General features: G+C 40.4%; 1 protein-coding gene across 8 annotated transcripts in view; it reads right to left on the bottom strand.

The window, feature by feature from the left end:
• FERMT2 (FERM domain containing kindlin 2) overlaps positions 1–16,037 on the bottom strand; it is a 73,651-nt gene extending 57,614 nt beyond the window's left edge. For 5 of the 8 annotated variants that reach the window (XR_010839555.1, XM_067028463.1, XM_067028464.1 and 2 more), the window contains exons 1-2: positions 15,713–15,965; positions 15,136–15,301 (exon numbers count right to left, since the gene is read on the bottom strand). Coding sequence is in view for 7 of the 8 variants with exons in the window: in XM_067028463.1 (XP_066884564.1) it covers positions 15,136–15,292 (157 nt within the window). In the remaining variant the exon portion in view is untranslated. Of the gene's footprint in view, positions 1–15,135; positions 15,302–15,712 lie in introns of all 8 variants that reach the window. The other 3 variants (XM_059056453.2, XM_059056461.2, XM_059056458.2) reach the window with 3 other exon arrangements.
• Between the last annotated feature and the right edge of the window lie 7,416 nt (positions 16,038–23,453).

Below are 23,453 nucleotides of genomic sequence, written 5' to 3'. Positions count from 1 at the left end.
TTCTGTTGCTAAAGTGTTTTATCACCTCTTAGCAGGTTACACAAACCTTAACCATCTGTGCCCCACACTGCTTGGCTATCCCCAGGTACAGCTCATGCTCTGGCCCAGTTTGTGAAACAACTTGATGTTTTGTGCGTCCTTGATTGGATACCTTTCTCTTCCCCCCTCATCAGGCTGACAAAATCCTACACAAAAACCAAATATTACCATCTCCAAGCCTTCACTGACCCTCCTGTTAAAGCAGTTACGTACATCTTAGCACTCTGAATAATATACCACACTTCATTATAATTGATTTTATGTAACTATCTTCTTCCACTCAATTAAGGGTCTTTGATGTTATTTATATTGTACCTCAAAGGCAGAGCCCAGGGACTCTTCTGGTGGCGCAGTGGTTAAGAATCCACCTGCGGGCTTCCCTGGTGGCACAGTGGTTGAGAGTCCGCCTGCCAATACAGGGGACACGGGTTCGTGCCCCGGTCCGGGAGGATCCCACATGCCGCGGAGAGGCTAGGCTCATGAGCCATGGCTGCTGAGCCTGCGCGTCCGGAGCCTGCGCTCCGCAACGGGAAAGGCCACAACAGTGAGAGGCCCATGTACAGCCAAAAAACAAACAAACAAACAAACAAAAAAAGAATCCGCCTGCCAATGCAGAAGACACGGGTTCGATCCCTGGTCCAGGAAGATCCCATATGCCACAGAGCAACTAAGCCCGTGCACCACAAGTACCGACCCTACACTCTAGAGCTCGCAAGTCACAACTACTGAGCCTTCATGCCACAACTACTGAAGCCCACGTGTGCCTAGAGCCTGTGCTCCACAAGAGAAGCCACCGCAACGAGAAACACGTGCACCGCAAGGAAGAGTAGCCCCCGTTCACCGCAACTAGAGAAAAGCCCGCGCGCAGCAACAAAGACCCAACGCAGCCAAAAATAAGTAAAATAAATAAATTTTTAAAAAGGCAGAGCCCAGGGCCTGGCACATGGAATTAAACCAATAAATATTTGTAATATGCAGGCAACGTGTAAACTCTTAAGTGTATACAGGCAAATGAAAAAATAATAAAACTGGTATTTACTGTACTGTAATTTAAAACGTTAGAAATATTGAGAAGTGTTACACTTCTTTGTAAAAACTTACCAAGAGTAGTTTTATTCATTTATTTATTTATTTTCGCTGCACCAGGTATTGCTGCATGAGGGATCTTTAGTTGCAGCATGCAGACTTCTTAGTTGCAGCATGTGGAATCTTAGTTGAGGCATGCATGTGGGATCTAGTTCCCCAATCAGGGACTGAACCCGGGCCCCCTGCATTGGGAGTGTGGAGTCTTACCCACTGGACCACCAGGGAAGTCCCCAAGAATAGTTTAAATACTACTTGTCTATGCCCTGGCAAATTATCATACTCCTTTCTAGGTTTGGATCAATTTCCAACATTTTATCCTGCGTACTTTCAATGCCATGCTATATCTCCGAGAGTTCTTTTAATATGCAGTTCTTTGCTGGTGTCACTTCCTCTGAGACATCTTTATCTTTTTTGTCATACCACTTATCTCATTTATGTCGATAAGTTTGCCTTCACTAAATTCCTCTGGCTGTATATCTAGAGTCTCTCAAATGGCAACAGCACCCACATTCCCATGGTGAGCTGTTTCTTCTATAACTCCATTTATGCTTGATTCAAATTTCAGTTCTGGCATCACCACTTTTTGGGTTTTTCTGCTGCACATTTATCTTTGTTGGCCAATTCCCTCTTTCAGTTATCCATTAAAAAAAAAATCTCATGAGTTTATCAGTGGGAGAAAAAGAAGCAACACGACTACATATGCTGTCTATGCATGAACACAAATATACAGTAACCAATCATGGACAGACTGAAATGTGTGATATGACTGGTCACTGATCATGATACCCATTATTGACACAGTGAACTGTAGACTGAAGAGCTAGAAGCAAAGTTGGTACTTTATGCAATTACTCAAAGTATGGTGGTAACTAAAATGTGAACCATGTTGTTGGATAACTGGTGTTAACTAAACCATAACTGAAACATGTGCATACTGAAACTCTGCAAAATACTGATGGTTTCCAAAAATCTGATGTCCTTTTCTTTTTTCTTTTTTTTTTTTTTGCGGTATGCAGGCCTCTCACTGGCGCAGGCTCCGGACGCACAGGCTCAGCAGCCATGCTCCGCGGCATGTGGGATCTTCCCGGACCGGGGCATGAACCCGTGTCCCCTGCATCGGCAGGCGGACTCTCAACCACTGCCCCACCAGGGAAGCCCCTGATGTCCTTTTCTTAAAAAAAAAGTTTTTCATCTGTTAGCATAAGCAGTAAAGTGCTTCAAACTTTACATATCATTCAAATTGCCAAAATATTTCAATTAAAGTACCCCATTCAATTTTAGCTTAAGAAAATTATTGGTTTACATTAAGACTTCAATGACTGACTAAAGCAAATGCATCACCCAGTTTTCAAAAACATTTAGAAACTACACTCCTGATTAAAAAGTGACTAACTGATGTTTCTTTGACGTAGCTAACTTGACTGAAAATTAGGAATTCACTCATCAAAACAAAACAAAATCAGCTAAGTTTACAAATGGCCTTCTGAAGTTACTCACAAACCCAAAATAATGTTTATCAATTTCAATATCAATTATTTCCTATTACAAAATATACTAACTCAAAGTAGTTGATAAGCTTTACCAGATGACACACATGCATGCAATTACAGAGAGCTCACAAACAGAAGTCATGTCAATTATTCATTTCCAGAGGGTGGGTAACTTTCTATCCAATCCAAAGGCTTACTACTAATTTGGTTCAATTTGACTTAGTTCCTAGAAGACTGGACTCAAGAGTCCATGCAATGTCAACCTGTAACAAATTCTAAGAGAATTAACATCAAGGCTGAATGTATCAGTTAGTATTTGACTCACAGAAGTAATAACTGGATTTGTCTTTTAAAGTTGGTCAGGTCTTCCCTGGTGGCGCAGTGGTTGAGAGTCCGCTTGCCGATGCAAGGGACACGGGTTTGTGCCCCGGTCCGGGAAGATCCCACATGCCACAGAGCGGCTGGGCCCATGAGCCATGGCCGCTGAGCCTGCGCGTCCGGAGCCTGTGCTCCGCAACGGGAGAGCCCATAACAGTGAGAGGCACGCGTACCGCAAAAAAAAAAAAAAAAGGTTGGTCAAAGGCACTAGCTATTCTATAGTTCAAAAAAGAAGTAACTTAAGAATATTTTATTGGCTTTGACATTTAAAATTTATCTCAGAAACAAATTCTAATACAGGACTGGAGTGCAGACTAATGAAAAAATATTTCCTGGAATCCAAGAGGCTTATTACTGCTTTTATCTTATGTTACTGACACATATGTACATGACGAACTCCAAATTTGTAAAGATCTAATGTCTCTTCCAATTTAAAATCTGTTATTGGTATCTCACAGCTCTTAGTACAACACTAAGTCTTTTAAACCTGGTTTACAATGCACTTCAAGCACTTGCTTATTTCTTAAGCCTGTCAAGTTACGGGTTCCCCAGGCCCATTCCTCCAACATTAGACTTCTTTCAGTTCCTCAAATTGCAGCCTTCCCTTGTTCCCCTGCTCTCATGCTGGGACTTCTCATCTTCTCCCAACCTGTTGTTCTTTTATCCCATGACCCAATGCTAAGATCCTCTGTCACTCTTCTGGCTAATTCCTACTCTACGGTCAGCCCTCGTTTTAAAAGTAATTTCCTCCAGAAACCCTTCCCCATTGACTAGGTCAGGTTCCCCAGTACATACTCTCATAACTATTTCAATTATCCTAACACTCATCACATTATAGCAATTACTTATTTAAAGACTGTCTTGCCCCTAAGACTACAAGGTGAATGAGTGTAAGGAATAAGCTAATTCTGTTCACTTCTTGTCTCTCCCATTCATAGTGTGGTATCTAGCATTCAGCAGGTTCTCATTTAAAACATTAAGTGGGTGAGTGAAGGAATAATAGAACAGAATATCATTTCCTCACTTACTCAACTATATCTTTCCTCTCTATAATTATTATCTTCTACTTCTCTTAGCTAGTCTCCAGAACACCATAAACACCACAATCCTCAATCCAGAATGCCTTTCTTCCTAACTTTTCACCCTGGCCCTCTTTACAGTGTATTTTTTTTTTTTTTTTTTTTTTTTTTGCAGTACGCGGGCCTCTCACTGCTGTGGCCTCTCCCGTTGCAGAGCACAGGCTCCGGACGCACAGGCTCAGCGTCCACCCGCTCCGCGGCATATGGGATCTTCCCGGACCGGGGCACGAACCCGCGTCCCCTGCATCGGCAGGCGGACTCTCAACCACTGCGCCACCAGGGAAGCCCCCTGGCCCTCTTTAAATAAAGCCAGTCTCTGTTCATGCTTCCAAATCTCCACCACCTTCCTGTACCACTTATTTGGCACTTCACAACCAGACTGTCAACTCAAAGCAATCTTCTGTTTTCATTTTGGTACTAGAAAGCTGCTCACATTTTCAGTGGGGACTATGTCCCATTAGCTAATATAATGGTTGGCCCTCCATAAATGTTTTGCTTGCTGCTACTACTGATGAGGTCAAGTTCATGTACCTCTTTAATCCCCACAAAAGTCTCATGTTATAAACCTCTCTAACCTACTGAAAACAGAATATGAGTGTACAGACTTTAGGCAGGAATATTTACATGTGAATGTCTCCTCTTGCTCTAAAGCCCCTCTTTCCTAGTCTAAGTTCTTTAAGGCATTTATTCCCCAAACTCATAAGGTAAGATATTTAATAGTGAGATATCCCAGAGGTCCATTAGGACCCTCAATAACATAACACCAGTTACTCTAACAGAACTTACTATGTGCCACTGTGTGCTTTACACATATGTATGTATTCATTTAATCCTCACAACAACCCTATGAGGTAAGTATACCATTATCTCCATTTTACGTGTAAGGAAACTAAGTCACAGCAATGTTAAATAACTTGACACAAGGTCACAAAGCTTATAGGGAGTGAACCAGTATTTAAACCCAAGGCAGTGTGGCTTCGGGGAATATATTCAGAGTTCAGAACCATTAAACAAAACTTACAAAAGCAAGAAAATAAACAGGGTTTCTGGTTAAGTACTACATAAATACAATGAAAATGAATTAGCCTACTTCAATCCACAGTTCAAATTTATGTTTTAGGTTTACATCGTATTTGAAGAACAACTGAGGATAACATATTTTGAGCTCTTAATATAGGCAGTCTACTTATTACTAGGGATTCTGTTAATACTTTTGACACCATACTCAGCTGGTTAACTGAGTAACTCCAGGAAACAGGGAAGTAAACTAAGGTTAAGGTTAAATGAGACTAATAATCAGGAGAGGTTAAAATAACATGCCAAGGTCATATATAACTCTAAGTGGCATGTCTTAGACTTAAGTTCTTAAACACTAACAAAGTTCACTTTTTAAAGAAGGCACGTGCCTAAACCAGAATATTAAATTTATTGGAAATACCCTCCATTTAAGCATAGTTTATCTATAATTTTGTACATATTGAAGCATAAAATCTACTTCTTCTAAAACATGTTATACTTTTTAAAAATATTACCCATAGTGATGCAAGTTAGCATAATAAAGTTAAAATGCATTCCTAATATGGTAAAGGATAAATCAGTACTATTTGGCTTACCTTTATAAATGACACTTTCTCAATCTTTTATAAAATATTATTTCTCTAGCTCAGTAAAAGGGAACATTTTACACAGCCACATTTCATCATCAACATAGCTACATTTACAAAGGCTATTCTAAAACACTTCATATATATTAACTAACTGAATCCTTATAATAATCCTAGGATAAAGATACTATTATTATTCCCATTTTACAGATGAGCAAGCAGGGGCACAGACAGGTAGGTCACAGAGCTGCACAGCTAGAATATGGTAAAGTCAGGACTGTGACACAATCAGGAGGCCCTCCCACAGTCTGTGGTCCGCAACAAGGGCATTCTATCACAGCAACAGATTTCATCAACACCTTGCATAAAACCTTAAAATGATACAGCAATTGTTTGCTTTCTTCAAGTTATTTTTAATTTCAAAGGTTATGAAATTCAGGAACTGCATTAAGGAACAGTAAGCTGGGAGGCACTTATCCAATAGACATCTTCATCTACAATAAATAATGCTGGCACTTTATTGGTGTTTTATTCATAACCTTGAGTGTTCCATTAAGAAAAGATATCAAAACCATCAATAGACTGATGCTTTAACATCACAACTGATCTTTAAAATACTTAATGTAGTTTTTAGTTACAGCATAATATAAGATAGGTAAATATCTCAGAAAAGATTCACTACAGATTCCAAAGCAAATGTCACCTCCTCTGGGCCAAAGGTTATCGGCTCCATGACCTTGAAAACTGTACAAGGGTTGCCCAAGGATACACTGAAACTGGCTGGTCCTTATACAACTAAATAGTAGATAATCGAGTCTGAAAACTGAATCGTGAAAGGAAAGGAAATTGAAATGTAAACTCCACATTTCAATGATTTATTGCTTATCTTCTCTTAAGAACACTGATTCACTTAGAAGCAAAATTATTGAGACTGAGAGAAAATATCAAAAAATAAAATTTTCAAAACATTTTACCATGTAACTCTGAGTCACTATGATAAATAGTGTAGTATTCTCAATGAAGGAAGGTAGATCAGGATTCAAATAATGACCCTTTATACACAATAGTACTGTTTTAGTTTATCTTCTAGTTTAGAGAGAGATCATATTTGAAAAATAATTTTCAAAGAACTCTAATAACATTACAAAGGTAAGGGAACAAACATAAATGAAAGCTTATTCTGTGTTTATCTATGTTGTACAAATAAGGAAACTGAGATCCTTAACGTGAAAACCCTGACTTAAAAAATTTTAAAAATCACACAGCTATTAAGTGAGATGGTCAGGATTGGAATCCAGACTTAATTCTTTCTGTAACATTAAACCCTAAAACTTTTATTATTCAGTGATGCTTTACAGATCTATTTTTATAACTAAAGTTCTAAAAAATCTAACTTTTCTAGTAGATTGATGATAAATCAGTTTTCATTGGACTATTATTTTACACCTCAGATTCTACCAAATTAAAGTTGTAATTACATTATTTTAAATTGATATGATGCAATTATTTCCTTTCTAATACATTATCACTACTGTACCTCACATATTCCTCCTTATTAACATACAAATAGAAGCTACACAACTTACAGGAGAAAATCTTTGAGACCTTGACTAGGCCAATTTCCTTGCATGAGACAATTTTTTAAAAGTTCAATCCAGAAAAGAAAAAACTTGATAAAATGGACTTCCTCAAAATTTTTAAATTTTGCTCTTTGAAAGATACTGTTAAGAAAATAAAAAGACAAGCCATAGACTGGGAGGAAATACTGCAAAACACATATCTGATAAAGTACTTGTATCTAGAATAAAGAACTCTTGAAACTCACTAAGAAAACAAACAACACAATTAAAAAAATAGGCAAAAGATATGAAGACTGTTCACTAAGATATACAGATGACATATAAGCATGTGAAAAGCTTCCCATCATTAGTCATTAGGGAAATGTGAATTACAATCATAATGAGATACCACTACATACTTTATTAGACTGACAAAACAAAAATAAAAACAAAAACACCTGACAATACCAAGTGCTAAGGGAGAACTGAGAGCAATTGGAACTCTCAAAACAATTTGTTTCAATTCTTATACCATGCTGACAGGCATGCAAAATGATGTGGTCACTTTGGAAACGCTTGGCAGTTTCCTAAAAAATTTAAGCATAGGGGGATGGTGGGGTTGGGGGGGGGGATGAACTGGGCGCCTGGGATTGACATGTATACACTAACATGCATAAAACAGACAACTAATGAGAACATGCTGCATAAAAAATAAAATTAAATTAAAAAAATAAATTTAAGCATATACTTAGGATACTGCCCACCAATCCCTCTCCTTGGTAGTTATCCAAGAGAAATGAAAATACACATTCATGAAAATGTTTACAACAGCCCAATTCATAATCTCCCCAAACTGGAAACAACACTGGTAGACTGGAAACACTGGAAACAAGTGGTAGATGGATAAACTGTGGTACACATCCATACAATGAACTACAACTCAACAACAACAAGAAAAAACTACTGATACACACAAATCTAAAATGTATTATGCTAAAAATATTTTTTTAATAAAATAAAATGTATTATACTAAGCGAAAGAAACCACCCTCAAAGCTACGTGGTTCCATTTATATGACATTCTAGAAAAGGCATTCAGTGGTTTTCAGAAGCTGGGGTTGAGGGGATGGGCTGATTATAAAGGAACACAAAGACATTTTTTGTAGTGTTGGAAAAGTTCTATATCTTGATTGTGGTTGTTTTACATGACTGCATGGGTCTGTCAAAACTCAGCACATTATACTAAAAAGTATGAATTTCACTATATGTAAATATAACTCAGTAAGCTTGACATTAAGAAAAAATTAACAAGCAAAAAATGCAATAGTTATGCAAAACTGTTACAAATGAATTATACTGGATATGAATTTGTAACCACAAACCCAAGTGTAGAATGTCACATCTCATTTAAAAAATTATTTTATAATATTCTTTTAGAATATCTGTTTACCTCACACTGGGCATATAAACCATTTTGTAATGTACAGTGGCATCAGCATTATTAATTTTTATTTCCGTAATATAATTATTTAAATAAAAATACTGAATACGTTAGCTTTTTTCTTAAACCACTTTCATTAGTCTCTAAATGGGCTTAATGTTTTCATATGCCAAGACACAATTTTATATCATTCCTTTGTTATAAGTGAATAAAAAACATACTACTGAGGGCTTCATGGTTATAAATGTTTCAAATCTCTGGAATACCATCGTCCACTGTTGGTCCATTCCATTTCAGAAATCTCATGAAAACAGTAGTTAAATAGCTCTTTGCTACATTACAGGGGCAGGTGTGTTTGGAAGTGAACGAAAGAGCGGAATGATAGCTATTTTCCTTGCTGTTTAGGGGGTGAAAGCACAAAGCAGTCCCAAACTAGGCTCCTTCTGAGGAGTACAGTTCTCCACGATTAAAGCTGGAACCTATTAAACAGTCTAGATTATATCTTAACTCCTTTCAAAAGGAGTCCCTCCCCCACCCCCACCCCCACCCCCAGTTCAGGGTATTCAGGGACTTTCAATGCCACTCTCATTTGTATAGCACAGAGTCCACGTAATGCATTTTCACATGTAGTATCTCTTTTTCCCACCAAGACCTATGAGAAAGTTTTCTTAAATTTGCATTTTACAGATGTCAAAACCCACTCAGCAGATTGGATTAGTTGTCCAGTGATCACACAAACCAATATGTGGCAGAGCCAGAATACTGTTTATTATTCTATGGATGCATTAACATTTACTACAGTCTAAAGACAACCAACACTATGGGAAAACTATACCCAATGATGTCTAAAACCATTATCTATACCTTACCCAATAGAAAGCTAAGAAGAAAACTGAACTTTAAAGATAAAAGTGTATGAAAAAGAACCTATAAAAATATCATTCTGAAGTGAAATTCACACTGATAAAGAAGCTTATCATTGAAAAAAGGTAAAACAATGTCTTGAAAAGACAAAGGCTCAGGAACTGTTCCATAGGGTGGCTATGAAGTCTGAAAACAGGTACAACTGCTTTACACGCATCTTAATGTAATATTAATAGGCCACATATTACATACTCTCCTATGGTTCCAAACTTGGTAGCCAGTGTGTATATTAAGGAAACTAAGTAAAGAGGTCAATTTAGTGACAGTTAAATGTAGAATGAAAATCTGGATGGAAAAGACAAAGGCCAATACTAGAACAACTGGCAAATCTGAAACATGGATGCATGTCAGACAATTAGTATTGAACATGTTAGACATGTTAGTACTGAATCAATGTTACATTTCCTGAATTTGATAACTGTAACATAATACGTAAGAGAAAGTCCTTGTTCTTAGATGCTACATATTTTAAGTACTTAGGGATGAGGGTTATGATGTGTGCAACTACCTCAAATGGTTCCCAAAAAATGTGTATGTGTTTACATGTACAGAGAAATCAAATGACAAAATGTTAACTGATGGTCTAGATGAAGATTATAGTGTTCAGTTATTATTCTTGAACTTATAAGTTTAAAATTTCAAAAAATAAGTAGTTGAAGGTAAAAAGCAAAACTTTAAATTTTCTTCCAATTTTCTTCAATAGCTAATAGATGTTTCCAACAAGATCTTTTCTAAGAAATTGAATAAAAAAGATATATTCTTTCTAGTGCCTCTATAAATAAGTTAACTCTAGTTGGAATCAAACAGTATTTGTTGATCTTTAAAAAACTGGGTATAAAACACGGGAGCAAACCACCCATAATGTATCCAAGGAATAGCTTATACTTTTATTAGGTGCTATGAGAATTTCAGTAAAATTTACATACTGCCCTTTATTTTAAGGAGCTTAAGATGTGCTGAGAAACATAAAATTCAATGTCCAGCTCCTGTGGATCATTAACAGTACTCTAAACACTTAGTAAGACAGTACATATTTAACTAAAATTTTACTCACTCTAATATATATGATTTCACCATTAGGTGTTTCTCCCACCCCACCCCAAAAGATTTACAAATTTATTTTTATCTTAATATATTTCACTACGAATGCAGTGAGGCTGCATCATGTAGACATTTTACTTCTTATGGATTCAACCATAAGCTCTCAGGGGGAAAAACTGAGGATTTCAACAGCACAGCACCATTCCACGAAATAAGCATACCTTCCCCAAGGAGCACTAAGCAGGAGTATAAGGGAGCTGTCCAGTAACATATGTGTCTCTCCCTGTGTGCATCTTGCCAAGCTCTGATCCTAGTATTCAAAGTATTTTTGTGTAACAAAGCCCCTAATGCAAGCCAATTTCTTCATCTGGTGCTCAACTAAAGAAATTTATTTTTGGAGTTTCTGAAGGAAAAACTAGCTATTTTGCACTTCTGTGAGATGGAATGAATGTATGGAAACCATACTTCATGATGACTTTAAGGGATTTTTACGGTAATTTGAACCAAAATCTTTTGGGGGGGGAGGGGCGTCATCACGTGTGCTAAATTCACAGTTTAACTCAATCCTAACATGCAACTCCAACGCAAATGTACTCTATTTCAATATTATAGCAAGAACATGACACACTTAAAAGCAAGGATGACTTCTTTCCAAAGGCTACATCCAGAAACATATTCCTCAAATTTTCTAAGTCAACTCCATATATTTTTTTAGGTACTCCTGAGTCTGCCAATTTACATTTTTTCCTCTGGATTATCATTTAATCTGATTTAACTCCACTTCTACATTCTTCCTACTCATAGAATCAGAGTTAGAAAAACCTTAGAAATCACACAGCCTATTCGTCCCTCCAACCTCATAGAGCTGTTGGCTGGAGATTTCCATTCATTAAGTTCCATGTTATAATAAATTCCTTACTCTCTAACTACCATAAATTTTTCTAGAAAATTAAAGATCTAATTGTACAAAACATCTCTTTGGCATTTTGAATCCTCAACACTTACTGACCTCTGAATCCTATTGAGTAGAACAGTTTTAATAATTCTCAATGATCTCCAGAGGAACGTCAGGGAATCCCATAAAATTGGGCCTCTTCCTTACAACATTTATTTTTGAATACAATTATTTTATAATTTTATCCTCTGATGTCTTATTTTTATAATCCTTAACGCTGATGTCTTATATTTTAACTCTTTTCTTTAAAAAACAAAAACAAAAAAAACTAGGGACTTCCCTGGAGATCCAGTGGTTAAGATGCTGTGCTTCCACTGTAGGGGGCGTGGGTTCCATCCCTGGTCAGGGAACTAGATCCCACATGCCACCTGGTGCGTCCCCCAAAAACAACAACTATAAGCTTTCAAAACTGTTTTTAACAAAAAGTACAATAAGTTTTAAAAATTCTATTTAAAGCTTCTAATCTGGATTTTTTTAAAAATTAAGTAACTTCATTTTCAGAATGAGGTCGAAATTATTTGTCTAGTAGCAACCTAAAGTCACAGATGCAAAAAGTTTCTGTGACACCAGGATATAATTCCCTAAAGCCCACTTTTTCATGGTATACACTCTTTATTTTCTTTTAAAAGGTTAGTGCAGAATGACAAATGTGTTGTGTACTAAAATTTAAAAAGGTTCGTTCAGATCTTTGAATGAAAGTCATAAATCTTAAGAATCACGGTTGAATGACCTTAGCTGAAGAAGCACACAAGTTCTTTATAAAATTCTAACTAAATATAAAGATGTTGTTGACATTCTAAGGAACCATTACTTACTTTTACAGCTTGCTTAATTAAAGTGCCTAAGTCTGGGATGAACACTGTACCTTCAAAATAAGGCTGACCTATCATAACCCTTTTTTTGATCACAGACCTCTTCGTGAATCTAATGAAAGCTAAGAAGCATCTTCCCAGAAAATTTCACATGTGCACATACACACAAAATTTTAACACAATGTTGAGGGAAGGAGTCATCATGGATTCTATCCATCCCAGAGAAATAATTGCTATCACTGATTACATGGAAGACAGCCTTAAAACATAATGCTTTGGTATTCATACACACCCTGATGAGAATAAGAAGGGTATCAAACACGCATCCGGAGTCTGAAAACGTAGGTGAAGGCTGTTCTGAGGCACCGTAATTGTTCTGAGGCCAGAGCACCCTGGTCCTGCTAACTGTCCATCCCTGCTCTGCAATCCCCTCCAACATGACACCCTGCGCCGTCTCATCCCTACCATGACCTCCACCTCTTATCTACACTCAGCAAGCTGCTCTGAACTGCTCTGATCTACTTCCGTTGACAAGTAACCATCCAGTCTGCCCTTTAATACCTTCAGTAACACAACTTAGGGCTTCAGAAGGCAGACCATTCCAGTTTTAGGAAATTCTGAAGCATTATAAAGTTCTTTTCTAATCTGATTAGCTAAATTTTAAATGCTGTCCTGCATTTCTCCTCTATTTATTTGCCAATAGGTAACAAAATAGCTTGCCATTCAAAGTGTCTAATCCTAAAACCAGGAGCAAAAAATCATTTAGCCTTACTTTTTACCAAACAGGAGAGTCAGAATTATGCTGAAAAACACTTTCTATTTGAAAGTCAAAATCTAAGAGGATCAGTATTGGCTCAGTTCAAGAAAGATGTAAGGCTTTCACATACACAACATCTCCTACCTTGTTGGGCTTCTTTTCACTGCATAAAATATTTAAAATGCATCAATATTAAAAGATTAAAATTATAGTCACTGCAAATTAACATCAGTTCTGTCTAAAAATAGTTTCTTCTCTGTATTTATCTTTATGCCTGTGATTCTGTAATAAACAGCTCTAATCAATGCAATATATAGAAGTCATTATTTATTCATTAGATAAAGCCTGGCTTTCAAGAACTACAAGTTATCTAAGTTACCTTCAACAGGTCTTTTTTCACAATAAGAAATATCTCTTATTGAAACCAGAGTATTAATAAGGTCCATTTATCATATATAAAGCAATCTCTGAAGAAAATGCTTGCTTCCTTTGAAAACAAAGGAAATACAAACAATTATATTTGAAATTTTCTTCCTTAAATGTAATCCCTCACTAGTGCTGAACAAAAAAGGTTCAGAAATATTCTGCACAGTGATTGATTAATCAGATAAGAAGAATGCTAACCAACAGTTAAGTGGATAAACACACAGCAAAATCTCATTTTCAAAGGGCCACCCAGGGGGGCTCTGTCCTGGGTTATGTCTCAGAGAACCAAACAATGCACAGTCCTAAGGAGGAGGCTACCCTACAAGGAGCTTCTTTATGGTCCTTCAATAATTAAACTTCCTGCAGGAATCCAAAGAAGGCCCACCTAAATGAATGCTGTCTTACACTGCAAATTACATTGGAGCACTATTTCGGTAAGTTTATGCAGCAGGTATACACTAATCCCTTGGTAAGAAATACATTTCCTGATAAATAACCACTTCTCTACTTTTCCAGAATGGCCAGAAGAAGGAATGCTGTGTTTTAAAGAGACACACACACAAAGCCTAAAAAGATAATGCCATGCATTTCCACTTTCAGAACCTGTATTACAAACAAATGGCACATTAAAGCTCAGGAACAGTCCTCCAATCATTTCTCTTGTAATAAAAGCATCTATTGAATCATTTTAGTTGATTCTTCCAGCTGAAAATGGTTTCATCCATCACAAATGTGTACTGAAAAATTTTCTTACACTTCACATTGTTGAATACCTTATTATTTAAGACTGAGTCAGTTTTAAATCAATCAACAGTTTTAAATCAATAATATTTGTATCTAAGCAAATACTGTCAATCTCGAGTAAGTTCAATAATGTCTGCTTTTTAAAACAAAATTCTTTCACCAGCTTGTTATTCATATAAAATCGAACGCAGGAAATAACTTACTTAAAGCACGGACTACTATAGGTAGTCAAACACTGCCCTACCCCTTGTAAGAGTGGATGACTGTAACATTTTAATATACTCCATCACGTAGTAGTACAGTTACAAGACCTTCATATCAGCGCCAGAAGTTGAACAATTTCCAGTAGAGTTTATTCTTAAATAGATTTTGCATCATCCTCAATACCAAACGTCACCAACATCCAGGTACACTGAAGACAAGTAATTGATAACCACAAACCCTGTAATATAACCCTCTCAACATTCACTTGCGCACTCTTCTCATTTCTTTTAATGTGAAATCGCTAAGTGTAAAGAATTAAGGAATCTTCTCCGTTTACTACGCAGTTGAGCGTATTAATCGGGAGGCTGGAATCACCACATTATGAAAATTTCAGAGTAACAATACAAAACAAGATTCAAAGGGAAAAAGGTCTATTTGCTTAAATACTGAGAGAGCCTACATTTTTTTAAAAAAGTATTTGCGGGATGCCAAGCAAGATTTCCAAAACCCACCCGTCCTCCCGCCTTAAGTCACCCGCCCAACCCCGCGCCCAGTCTGGGTAGTCGTTACTTTGACGCGGCCGGGATGCTACTCACCGAGTTTTTCCACCAACTTGAGCATCACCCCTCCAATGTGCACCTCCCCGGTCACTCTTAGGGTGACATCGCGGTTCAGGTCCGTCACATGAACGCTCAGTTCCCACGTCCCATCCGCATAGCAGCCATCTGGCATCCTTATCCCGTCTAGAGCCATGGCTCCTTCCTGCAAGCACGAAGGAAATGGCTCTCGTCAGCGTCACTCCCCCAAAGGAAGGCAAATCCCACCGAGCTCGCACAGTCGGCCGCGGGATGCGAGAAGGTGGAAAACGCGAGGGTTTCCGCACGAACCCAAGTTCGGGAGAGGGGAGGCGAGACCAGCTGCAGGCAGGATCCTGTGCCCCGTGCCCCTTCCCGGCGGCTGCCCCGCGCTCCCGCACCGCGGCGGCCCTCGGCGGACACTGCGCCGCCCGCCCCGCGCGGCCCCAACCTAGCGGCCCTCGCCTAGCGGACCGCGGCGGGCTTCACCTGCCCGCCTGCTGGCCGCACCCAGGCTCGGGAGACGCCGCCTGCGGGCTCCACAGACCTCCTCCCCGCCCGCGCTCCCCCTCAGTCCCCGCCGGGCCCGGCCCCTCACCCCGCGCTCCTCGCGGTCCCGGCCCGGGGCTCGCGCGGCAACAGGCGCGGGGCGAAGGCTCGCCCTGCGGCGGCGGCGGCGGGTCCCCTCCTCCGCGTGCGAAACGCTGCGTCCCGGCCGGAGCGACTAATGGAGTCCGGCCGTCGCGGCCCCTCGCCTCTCCCTCCGCGCTCCACCCCTCTCTCTCCGCCCCCTCAGTCCGAGTACGGCTCCCTCCCCTCGCCCCGCCAAGGCGTCCGCAGCGGGTCCTGCTGCCTCGCCCCTCCCCCCGCGTCCCCTGCGGCCGCACTCGAGGCTGAGGCCGCACGGACTCCCGGGCTGGGGGCGGGGCGGCGCGCGGCGGGTGAGCGTGCAGTGCGGGGGAGGCGGGGGCGCCCTAGGCGGCAGCAATCTCTGCCCCGCCGTGCCGCTGCCCTTTTATGGAAATGAAGGACCCGGCGTAGGGATTGAATCCAACATCCGGGCTCTCGGCGGCGGGACCTGAGGAGGGGGAGCCACGGGAGCGCAGCTGCCTCGCACCGGGGCGCGGGTGGACGCCGGGCGCTGAGTTCCGCGCTCGCGTTTCTGGCTCGGCGAGGGCCCGCGACGGTGGGTGTCGGCGCTCCCAGCCGGCGGAGGGGGCTCGTCCGTGAGAAACGGCCACAGGAAATTCCCAGGGCAATGTCGTTTACAGGGAACAAAGTCCCCCCGCCCCCTTCCAATGCCTGGAGCGAGCCCAAAAGTCTCAGGGCGGTGAGAGGGGCCGCACTCTGGGAGCTGGAGACAAGAGGGTTGGGGACGTAAAAACTTTAAAAAGTAAATGCCCAGACCAGCTCCGTGAACCTCCAACAAAAGAATGAGAAAACCCGGAGGGAGGTGAACCACAAAAATTGCTTTGCAAGCAATGTCCGGCACAATCAGCAACTCCTACTGGACTCCCAAGAATTTGCTTGCGCTCTTAACCCATTCGGAAGCTCCAACCAGAAGTGTGTCATTTAGGTCCTACGATACGCTTGTTAGAGGGGGAAAAAAAAAAATCAGGGCAGTGAGTTTTACTCGGAAACTCTTTTTTCCAGCCTTTTCAACTCTTCGTACGTATTTGTGTATTTTTATATGCAATTTAGCACTGATAGCCTACTAAGGCATTTAGATGGATATACATCCTCAACCGCACCCTGAGCCACACCTTGAAGGAATTTTAATAGCTCTGGACCGGTGCCAGCAGGTACGGGAAGAACTAAAGAATGTTACCTGTGGAGACTGACCAGTGATGGAGAACGGTCCTCCTGCTTCCCACTTTACTTCCACTTCCCCCTTTTACTGGCGCACTCTGTGGAGAGGGCTCCGGTCAGAAACAGCTAGCCCGAGAAATTGCCTCGCTGGCAAATGCGTGCTCGACGAATTTAGGTCAGGAAGATGCAGATAAGATATCCCAGATCCCACAAAAGACCCCAGTTTTTAAAGTCTCAAAGTCTTCTTGAACTGTGTCAGAAAGACGGACCTCACCCCACCCACCCCCGCGCGCAAATAACCCTGTGTTCAGCAATACAATTGGGAAACGAGGTTAGAGGCCTCAAGTAAGGGGTGGGACCCATAAAGGAGTGAAAGAAAAGCAGCGAAATTTAGTCAGATGCCAGAGGTTTGGCACCACAAATAGGGAAAACCACTACAGTATTTTCAGCTAGTCATCATGGAGAAATTGATGCCTCGAGTCTGTAGTCTCTCCACTCTCCAATCATTTCTACTCATGGAGGGTCTAAATAGTGCTCTTGGAAGCAGTATGAACTTCCTGAGAGGAGGGAATGTTTATGTAAATTATGGTGTTGGAAATATATAGGAAAATGTTTTTAATAAAATAGAGAATAACTTGTTAGGGTAAAAAAAAAACTGTACAGAACTGTACATGCAGCTGTAAAATCACAAGCGTATCTAGTCCTAAATATTCAGAGAAAAAATACTGAAAGGAAATACACCAAAATGTTAAGAAGCTCTCTGGGTGTTGAGATCAGGAGATTTTTTTTTTTTCCCCTCTATTCTTTAATTTCCGAAAACTCCAAAGCTTTGCATTCAGGACTTGTCTGTCGCCGGCTTTAATTGCATCCAGCATCTCGATTTCTCTGGGCATGCCGTTACCTTCACAATGATAGACACAACTGATAGAGCAGCTGCTGGACACCTGGACAGGACTTTCAGAGATTTCCTTTTGTGTTTTTTAATATCCCCAAATAAAACATGAGTTCTTCGAGAGCAGGGACTTCAAAGTCTTTGCGTTGCCCACAGATTCACAAATAGCTTGGCACAAAGAAAATGGAAAACATGCTGGTACCAAATCAACACAAATGTCAAGGAAACGCTAAGTCTGCCCCAGGGAGAGATTTCATTTGGGGGGAAATCCTGGCTTTTAAATCTATGTGGCTTATTTCCACACCTTATCCCCCCAAAACTTATGGCAATGTATAAGACGCATAAACTATGAGACAGCATACATTATAAAAGGCACAAAACAACAGGAAATAAGGTGGAAAGTGGAGAGTTAGAAATTTCAAATAGAGCCAGGAATGAGGCTAAAAACTGTACCTTAACAACCTTTGCAAGGGCTCCAGTAAGCTCTGAATGACTAGGGCTTCTCAAACATGCCTTTATAGAACCCAAAATATCCTTGTCCTTTCTGAATATTCCCTTTTCTTCAGACAAATTTGTCGAAGCCAACTGTCGTGTCTCAGAAACCCTTTTAATGCTCAGTTTCCACATTCTAGTTCTTGTTTTCTCACTCTCCAGTGAGTTACTTTCTGAACAACCTCCCACCACAGGGCCCACTACTCTGACTGCTGCCCACTTCTGTGAATGATCCCTACATTAGGGACGGGGAGCTGGAAGGGGAGATGTTAATATTGCAAATACCGGCCCCATTTCTTAGCATTTGAAACAGCTTAATTATATCTTTATAAGAGACTTTCCTAGCTTTAGAAAGTCAGCAGTTTGTGTTTGAGCAGCATGAAGCACAGGAAGGCAGTGACCCTCTGAAGGAACCGCTGCAGGAATAGTTAGGGTGAAATGGGTGCAGCTGGTCCCTTTAGGCCTTCTTTTTGAGTATTTCAAGCTGCTGATTGCTTTGAAGATTAAAGAAGAGTCAGACTTGAATCTCTGAAACTGGGGATTTTTTTCTAGGTTATCGAGTGAGACCTTCAAGTGCATTTCTTAGATGTTTACTTCCACCTAACGTTTCCCAGTGTGTTCATATGTGGAATCTTATCTTGAATCTTATCTGAAATCCCCCACTAGAACCTCTAAGACAATGCAATGCTTCTGGTACTTACATCATACTGAAAAGTAGCGGAGAACTCCAGTGTTTGGAAGAACAGCTCAAGCATTGAAAGCAGTAATATCCAAATAAGGTACCAAGCACTGGGCTTAGGTTTAGACCAAATGATACCTCACAGATCGGCCGTCTAATGCAGCCCTCCGGCTTGGTTATCCGCAGGTTGACTTCAGCTTTTTCTCTGAGCCTACTTAAACTGTGCTTTATATTCTTAAAAGGTTAATACAAAATATAACCACTGAGTTTGACAGAAAGAGAGGTTGTGGAGAGGAGAACATAAGGGAAGGTTTGTGTGAGTGTGAACGTGTAAGGGTAGTTTAAAATGCACGTAAAAATGCCATATGAGGCCAGCAAGATGAAATGTAATGAATTATTCCTGTCAAATACCAGGTGAGCAGAATTCCTGTTTGTCTCAGGGATTACCAAAAATGGAGCCCACTGGTAAAGCTACTAAGGAGGTAGAAATCAAGGAGCATGGAGTGTGAACTAAGAATGGGAAGGAAGGTTGCAGGGGCCACTTTTTTGATAGAAGTGGATACTCAGAGTAAACAACAAGAAAAGGCCTGGCAAACTGAGCAGCAAGGAAGGCTTGCTTTGGAGTGGGGCTGTTTTGACACAGATCTAAAGAAAGCCTCTCAGATAACAATGAAATCTCTACTTCAAGGGGAAAGAAACGCACTGCTTGCATTTACTGGTCTAGATTATAGAAAGCTTTTCGTAGAAAACCATGCTGGGTGATACTTAGAAAACAATTTTTGAGCACCACGTCATCTTGTGAAATGTTCTGCCTCTGACAAAAATATGAATGATTCACACAAACAAACAAGGCAGCTCACTGTGTGCACAGCACAGGGCAGGGCACTGAGACACGTGTAGATGTATAGCACACTCCACAAGCGCTTAAGGAACATCTATCTAATATAGGAGACATATTTAAAACACCAGAAAGGATGTCCATATGCAAAAGGAGTTAAATTAGACCGCTGCCTTACACCATATACAAAAATCAACTCAAAGCGGATTGTAGACCTAAATGTAAGATCTAAACTATAAAATTCTTAGAAGAAAACATAGGGACTTCCCTGGTGGCGCAGTGGTTGGGGGTCCGCCTGCCGATGCAGGGGACACGGGTTCGTGCCCTGGTCTGGGAAGATCCCACATGCTGTGGAGCGGCAGGGCCCGTGAGCCATGGCCGCTGAGCCTGCGCGTCCGGAGCCTGTGCTCCGCAACGGGAGAGGCCACAACAGTGAGAGGCCCGCGTACCGCAAAAAAAAAAAAAAAAAAAAAAAAAGAGAAGAAAACATAGAAGTAAATCTTTGTGACCTTGGATTAAACAATGGCTTCTTAGATAGGACATCAAAGCCAAAATGATGAAAGAAAAACTAAGTTAGATTTTATCAAAGTCAAAAATGCCTGTATTTCAAAGGACAGCATCAAAAATGTGAAAAGAGGGAGGGAATTCCCTAGAAGTCCAGTGATTAGGACTCCACACTTCCTGGTTGGGGAACTAAGATCCCATAAGCCAAGTAGTGGGGCCAAAAAAAAAAGAAAAGACCCACAGAATAGGAAAAAATATTTGCAAATCATTTATCTTTTAAGGGACTTATATCTAGACTATATAAAGAGCTATTACAACTCAACAATAAGAAGAAAAACAAGCTGATTGAAAATGGGCAAATGATCTGAATAGGCAGTTCTCCAAAGAAGAGGTACAAATGGCCAATAAGCACATAATAAGATGCTCAACATCATTAGGCATCAGGGAAATGCAAATCAAAACTGCAATGAGCTAACAGTTCACACCCACTAAAATGATATGATTAAAAAAAAAGATGACAGTAACAAATAGTGGCTAGGATGTAGAGAAATTACAACCCTCATACATTGCTTGTAGGAATGCAAAATGGTCAGCTGTTTTCAAAAAACAATTTAGCAGGTTCCTTGGAACATTAAACATAGAGTTACCATGTAACCTAGCAATCCTACTCCTAGGTATATACCCAGGAGAATTGGAAACATATGTCTACACAAATACTTATATGCAAATATTAATAATAGCCAAAAGGTGGAAACAACCCAAATGTATTTCAAGTGATGAATGAAAGACATTGGGGTTATTTCCATCTTTTGACTATTATTAATATTCATATAGAGGTATTTTTTAGTGATTCATTAAAAAATCAGAAGGGAGAAAAACTCTATTACTCTAAGGACTAAATTGTGAAGTACAGACCCACTTTGAAGATTGTGATAACCTAGCCTTTGAAAGAAAGTCATCAATGCAGTCAAGGAACGTTTTATGAAGAAGATAAATCTAAGCAGATATGAAGGAGTAGGTGGAGTTTGGCCTTTCCAGGGGACTTATATGTGAAATCATGAGGCAAAAGTGAGCATGGCATGATCGATCACCAGCCAGGGAGAAGAAAGGAAGAAATGTCAAGGAGATGCTCTGAGGAAGAGTGAGCATGGAGTGAGGCTGACTAGGGAGGACAGAAATTTAGAGCCTGAGATAGAAAATGGGGAGGCATTAAAAAGTTGGTGCATAGTAGTAGCATCATGAAAGCAATGTTCAAATGAGATTAATCCAAAAAAAATACGCATGATGGACTGGAAGAGCAAGGGACTAGAATTCAGAAGGTAGGCTTGGAATCTGTTCGTGACTTAGATGTAAGAAAAAGCCTTTGGCTGATGAGGAAAGTAATGGGTGGGAGATGGAGGAAATTTCAAAAAAGTTACTATTATCAAAAGCTTTTGTGCATTTTTGATGTTCTAAGTGCTATGCAGGACACTTTACTTGTTCCTCACAACAACCTTGAGTTTTTATTATTATCTTTATTTAATGTGAGTTAACTGATAGCCAGAGTGATTACCTGGTTGTATAACTTGTTCTAAACCACACAGTTGGTACATGGAAGAAGTGGAATTAAAACCGAGGTCTGAAAACAGAAGGTCATAAATCCTTCAAAGTTTTCACGTTTGGGTGACCAGGAAAAACAGTGGAGTTACTGAACTGGGAAAGGGAAATTGGGAGGAGCTGATTTCAGGGACCAAGGGAAAGATGAAGCTTTTAAAAAAAGAAATATTGAACTTGGGGTGAAAGCTGTATATCTCAGTGGAAACATTTAGATAAATAAGCCTGGCAGTCTTGTGAGAGGATCAGATCACACAGAGAAAAATCATTAACAAAGAGGTGAGCGTTCATGGATGGCTCAACCCCCCAAATGAGACTGACCCTTGGGGAACTGCTCCCCAAAGGCAGAAGCTGGAAGAAGAGGCATCTAAGGCAACAGAGAAGAAAGGATCAGAGGTGGGAAAACAATCAGGTAAGTACAGTGTCAGACAAGCCAAAACAAAGAAAGAAAGAAACCATTTCAAGAAGGAAAGGTGGTCAGTAGTATCAAATGATGCCGAGGAGTCCAGGAGAATAGAAGTGTTTAAGAACACGAGGCTGGTGAAAATCATTGTTCACCTTGCAGAGACCACTTTATAGCTGACCGACCAAAGACAGAGTTCAAAGAGCTAAAGAAAAGGGAAGTTTATCAATGAAAGGAAAGCAAGAAATAGGATGGTGATTTGGAGGTGCCACAGGAGCAAAGACGCTTTTTTGAAACAAAGGAGACCTAAGCATTCGTAAAGACTATGGAAAATATAAGGGGGAAATTGTTGCTTAACACTGAAACCAGGATTCCCTCCAGGATTCTCTGGGATCATGCCAAAGATTCAGGGGGAATAGGAGCAGCCCTTGCCAAGACAGAAGAAAGACACACCAGGTTGCAAGGATAGAATTGGGTTATTGGAAGGCTGGAACCATCTTATAAGTGTGGAAACCCACCACAGGATACAACAAATCAGCGCATAAACATATTTAAATAAATAATGTTTATATGCGGCAATAAAGAGGGTGGGGCTGGCTGAGGATGGACACCTGCTGCTGCTCGGATGGACACCCTCCCAGGAGGTCAGATTAGGGCCAGGATGTAAGAAAGGAATGATGTGATTAAGAGATTATTTCAGTACAACGAGGACAGAGATTCAGAGGCTCACAAGGGAAAACCAGTGTTAACAGCACAGACGCCAACTTGCCTGGCCCATAGGTGCTGCTGGGCATCAGCTGGCCTGGAGACAGTACAGCCATCACGTGTAAGTCACTGGAAGGCCACAGGCCAACGAGGCCAACCCCCCAGAGCTGCCTTCATGCAGTCAATTCCTGCAACACAGCAGAAACTCCCACTAGATTAGTGTTTCCTTGTTAATGAACACACTAGACTCCTCCCAGATTTTCAGTGTTATTTACAGTCTAGCAAGTTCCTCCCTGTTTTTCCTGGCTGGTAAACTGCTTACTCCCAGCCCTCATTCTGAGAAAGGCTCCCTATCCTTTGTGCTTTGTGTCACAGTGTCCTCTTCAAATGCATAAACCCTCTATTCTTCCCAAACCAGGAGTTG

Source organism: Kogia breviceps, chromosome 3, assembly GCF_026419965.1.
Source record: "Kogia breviceps isolate mKogBre1 chromosome 3, mKogBre1 haplotype 1, whole genome shotgun sequence".
NCBI classification, from domain to species: domain Eukaryota; kingdom Metazoa; phylum Chordata; class Mammalia; order Artiodactyla; family Physeteridae; genus Kogia; species Kogia breviceps.
The sequence above is the reverse complement of the archived record's forward strand: the minus strand, read 5'-3'. Positions and strand labels throughout refer to the sequence as shown.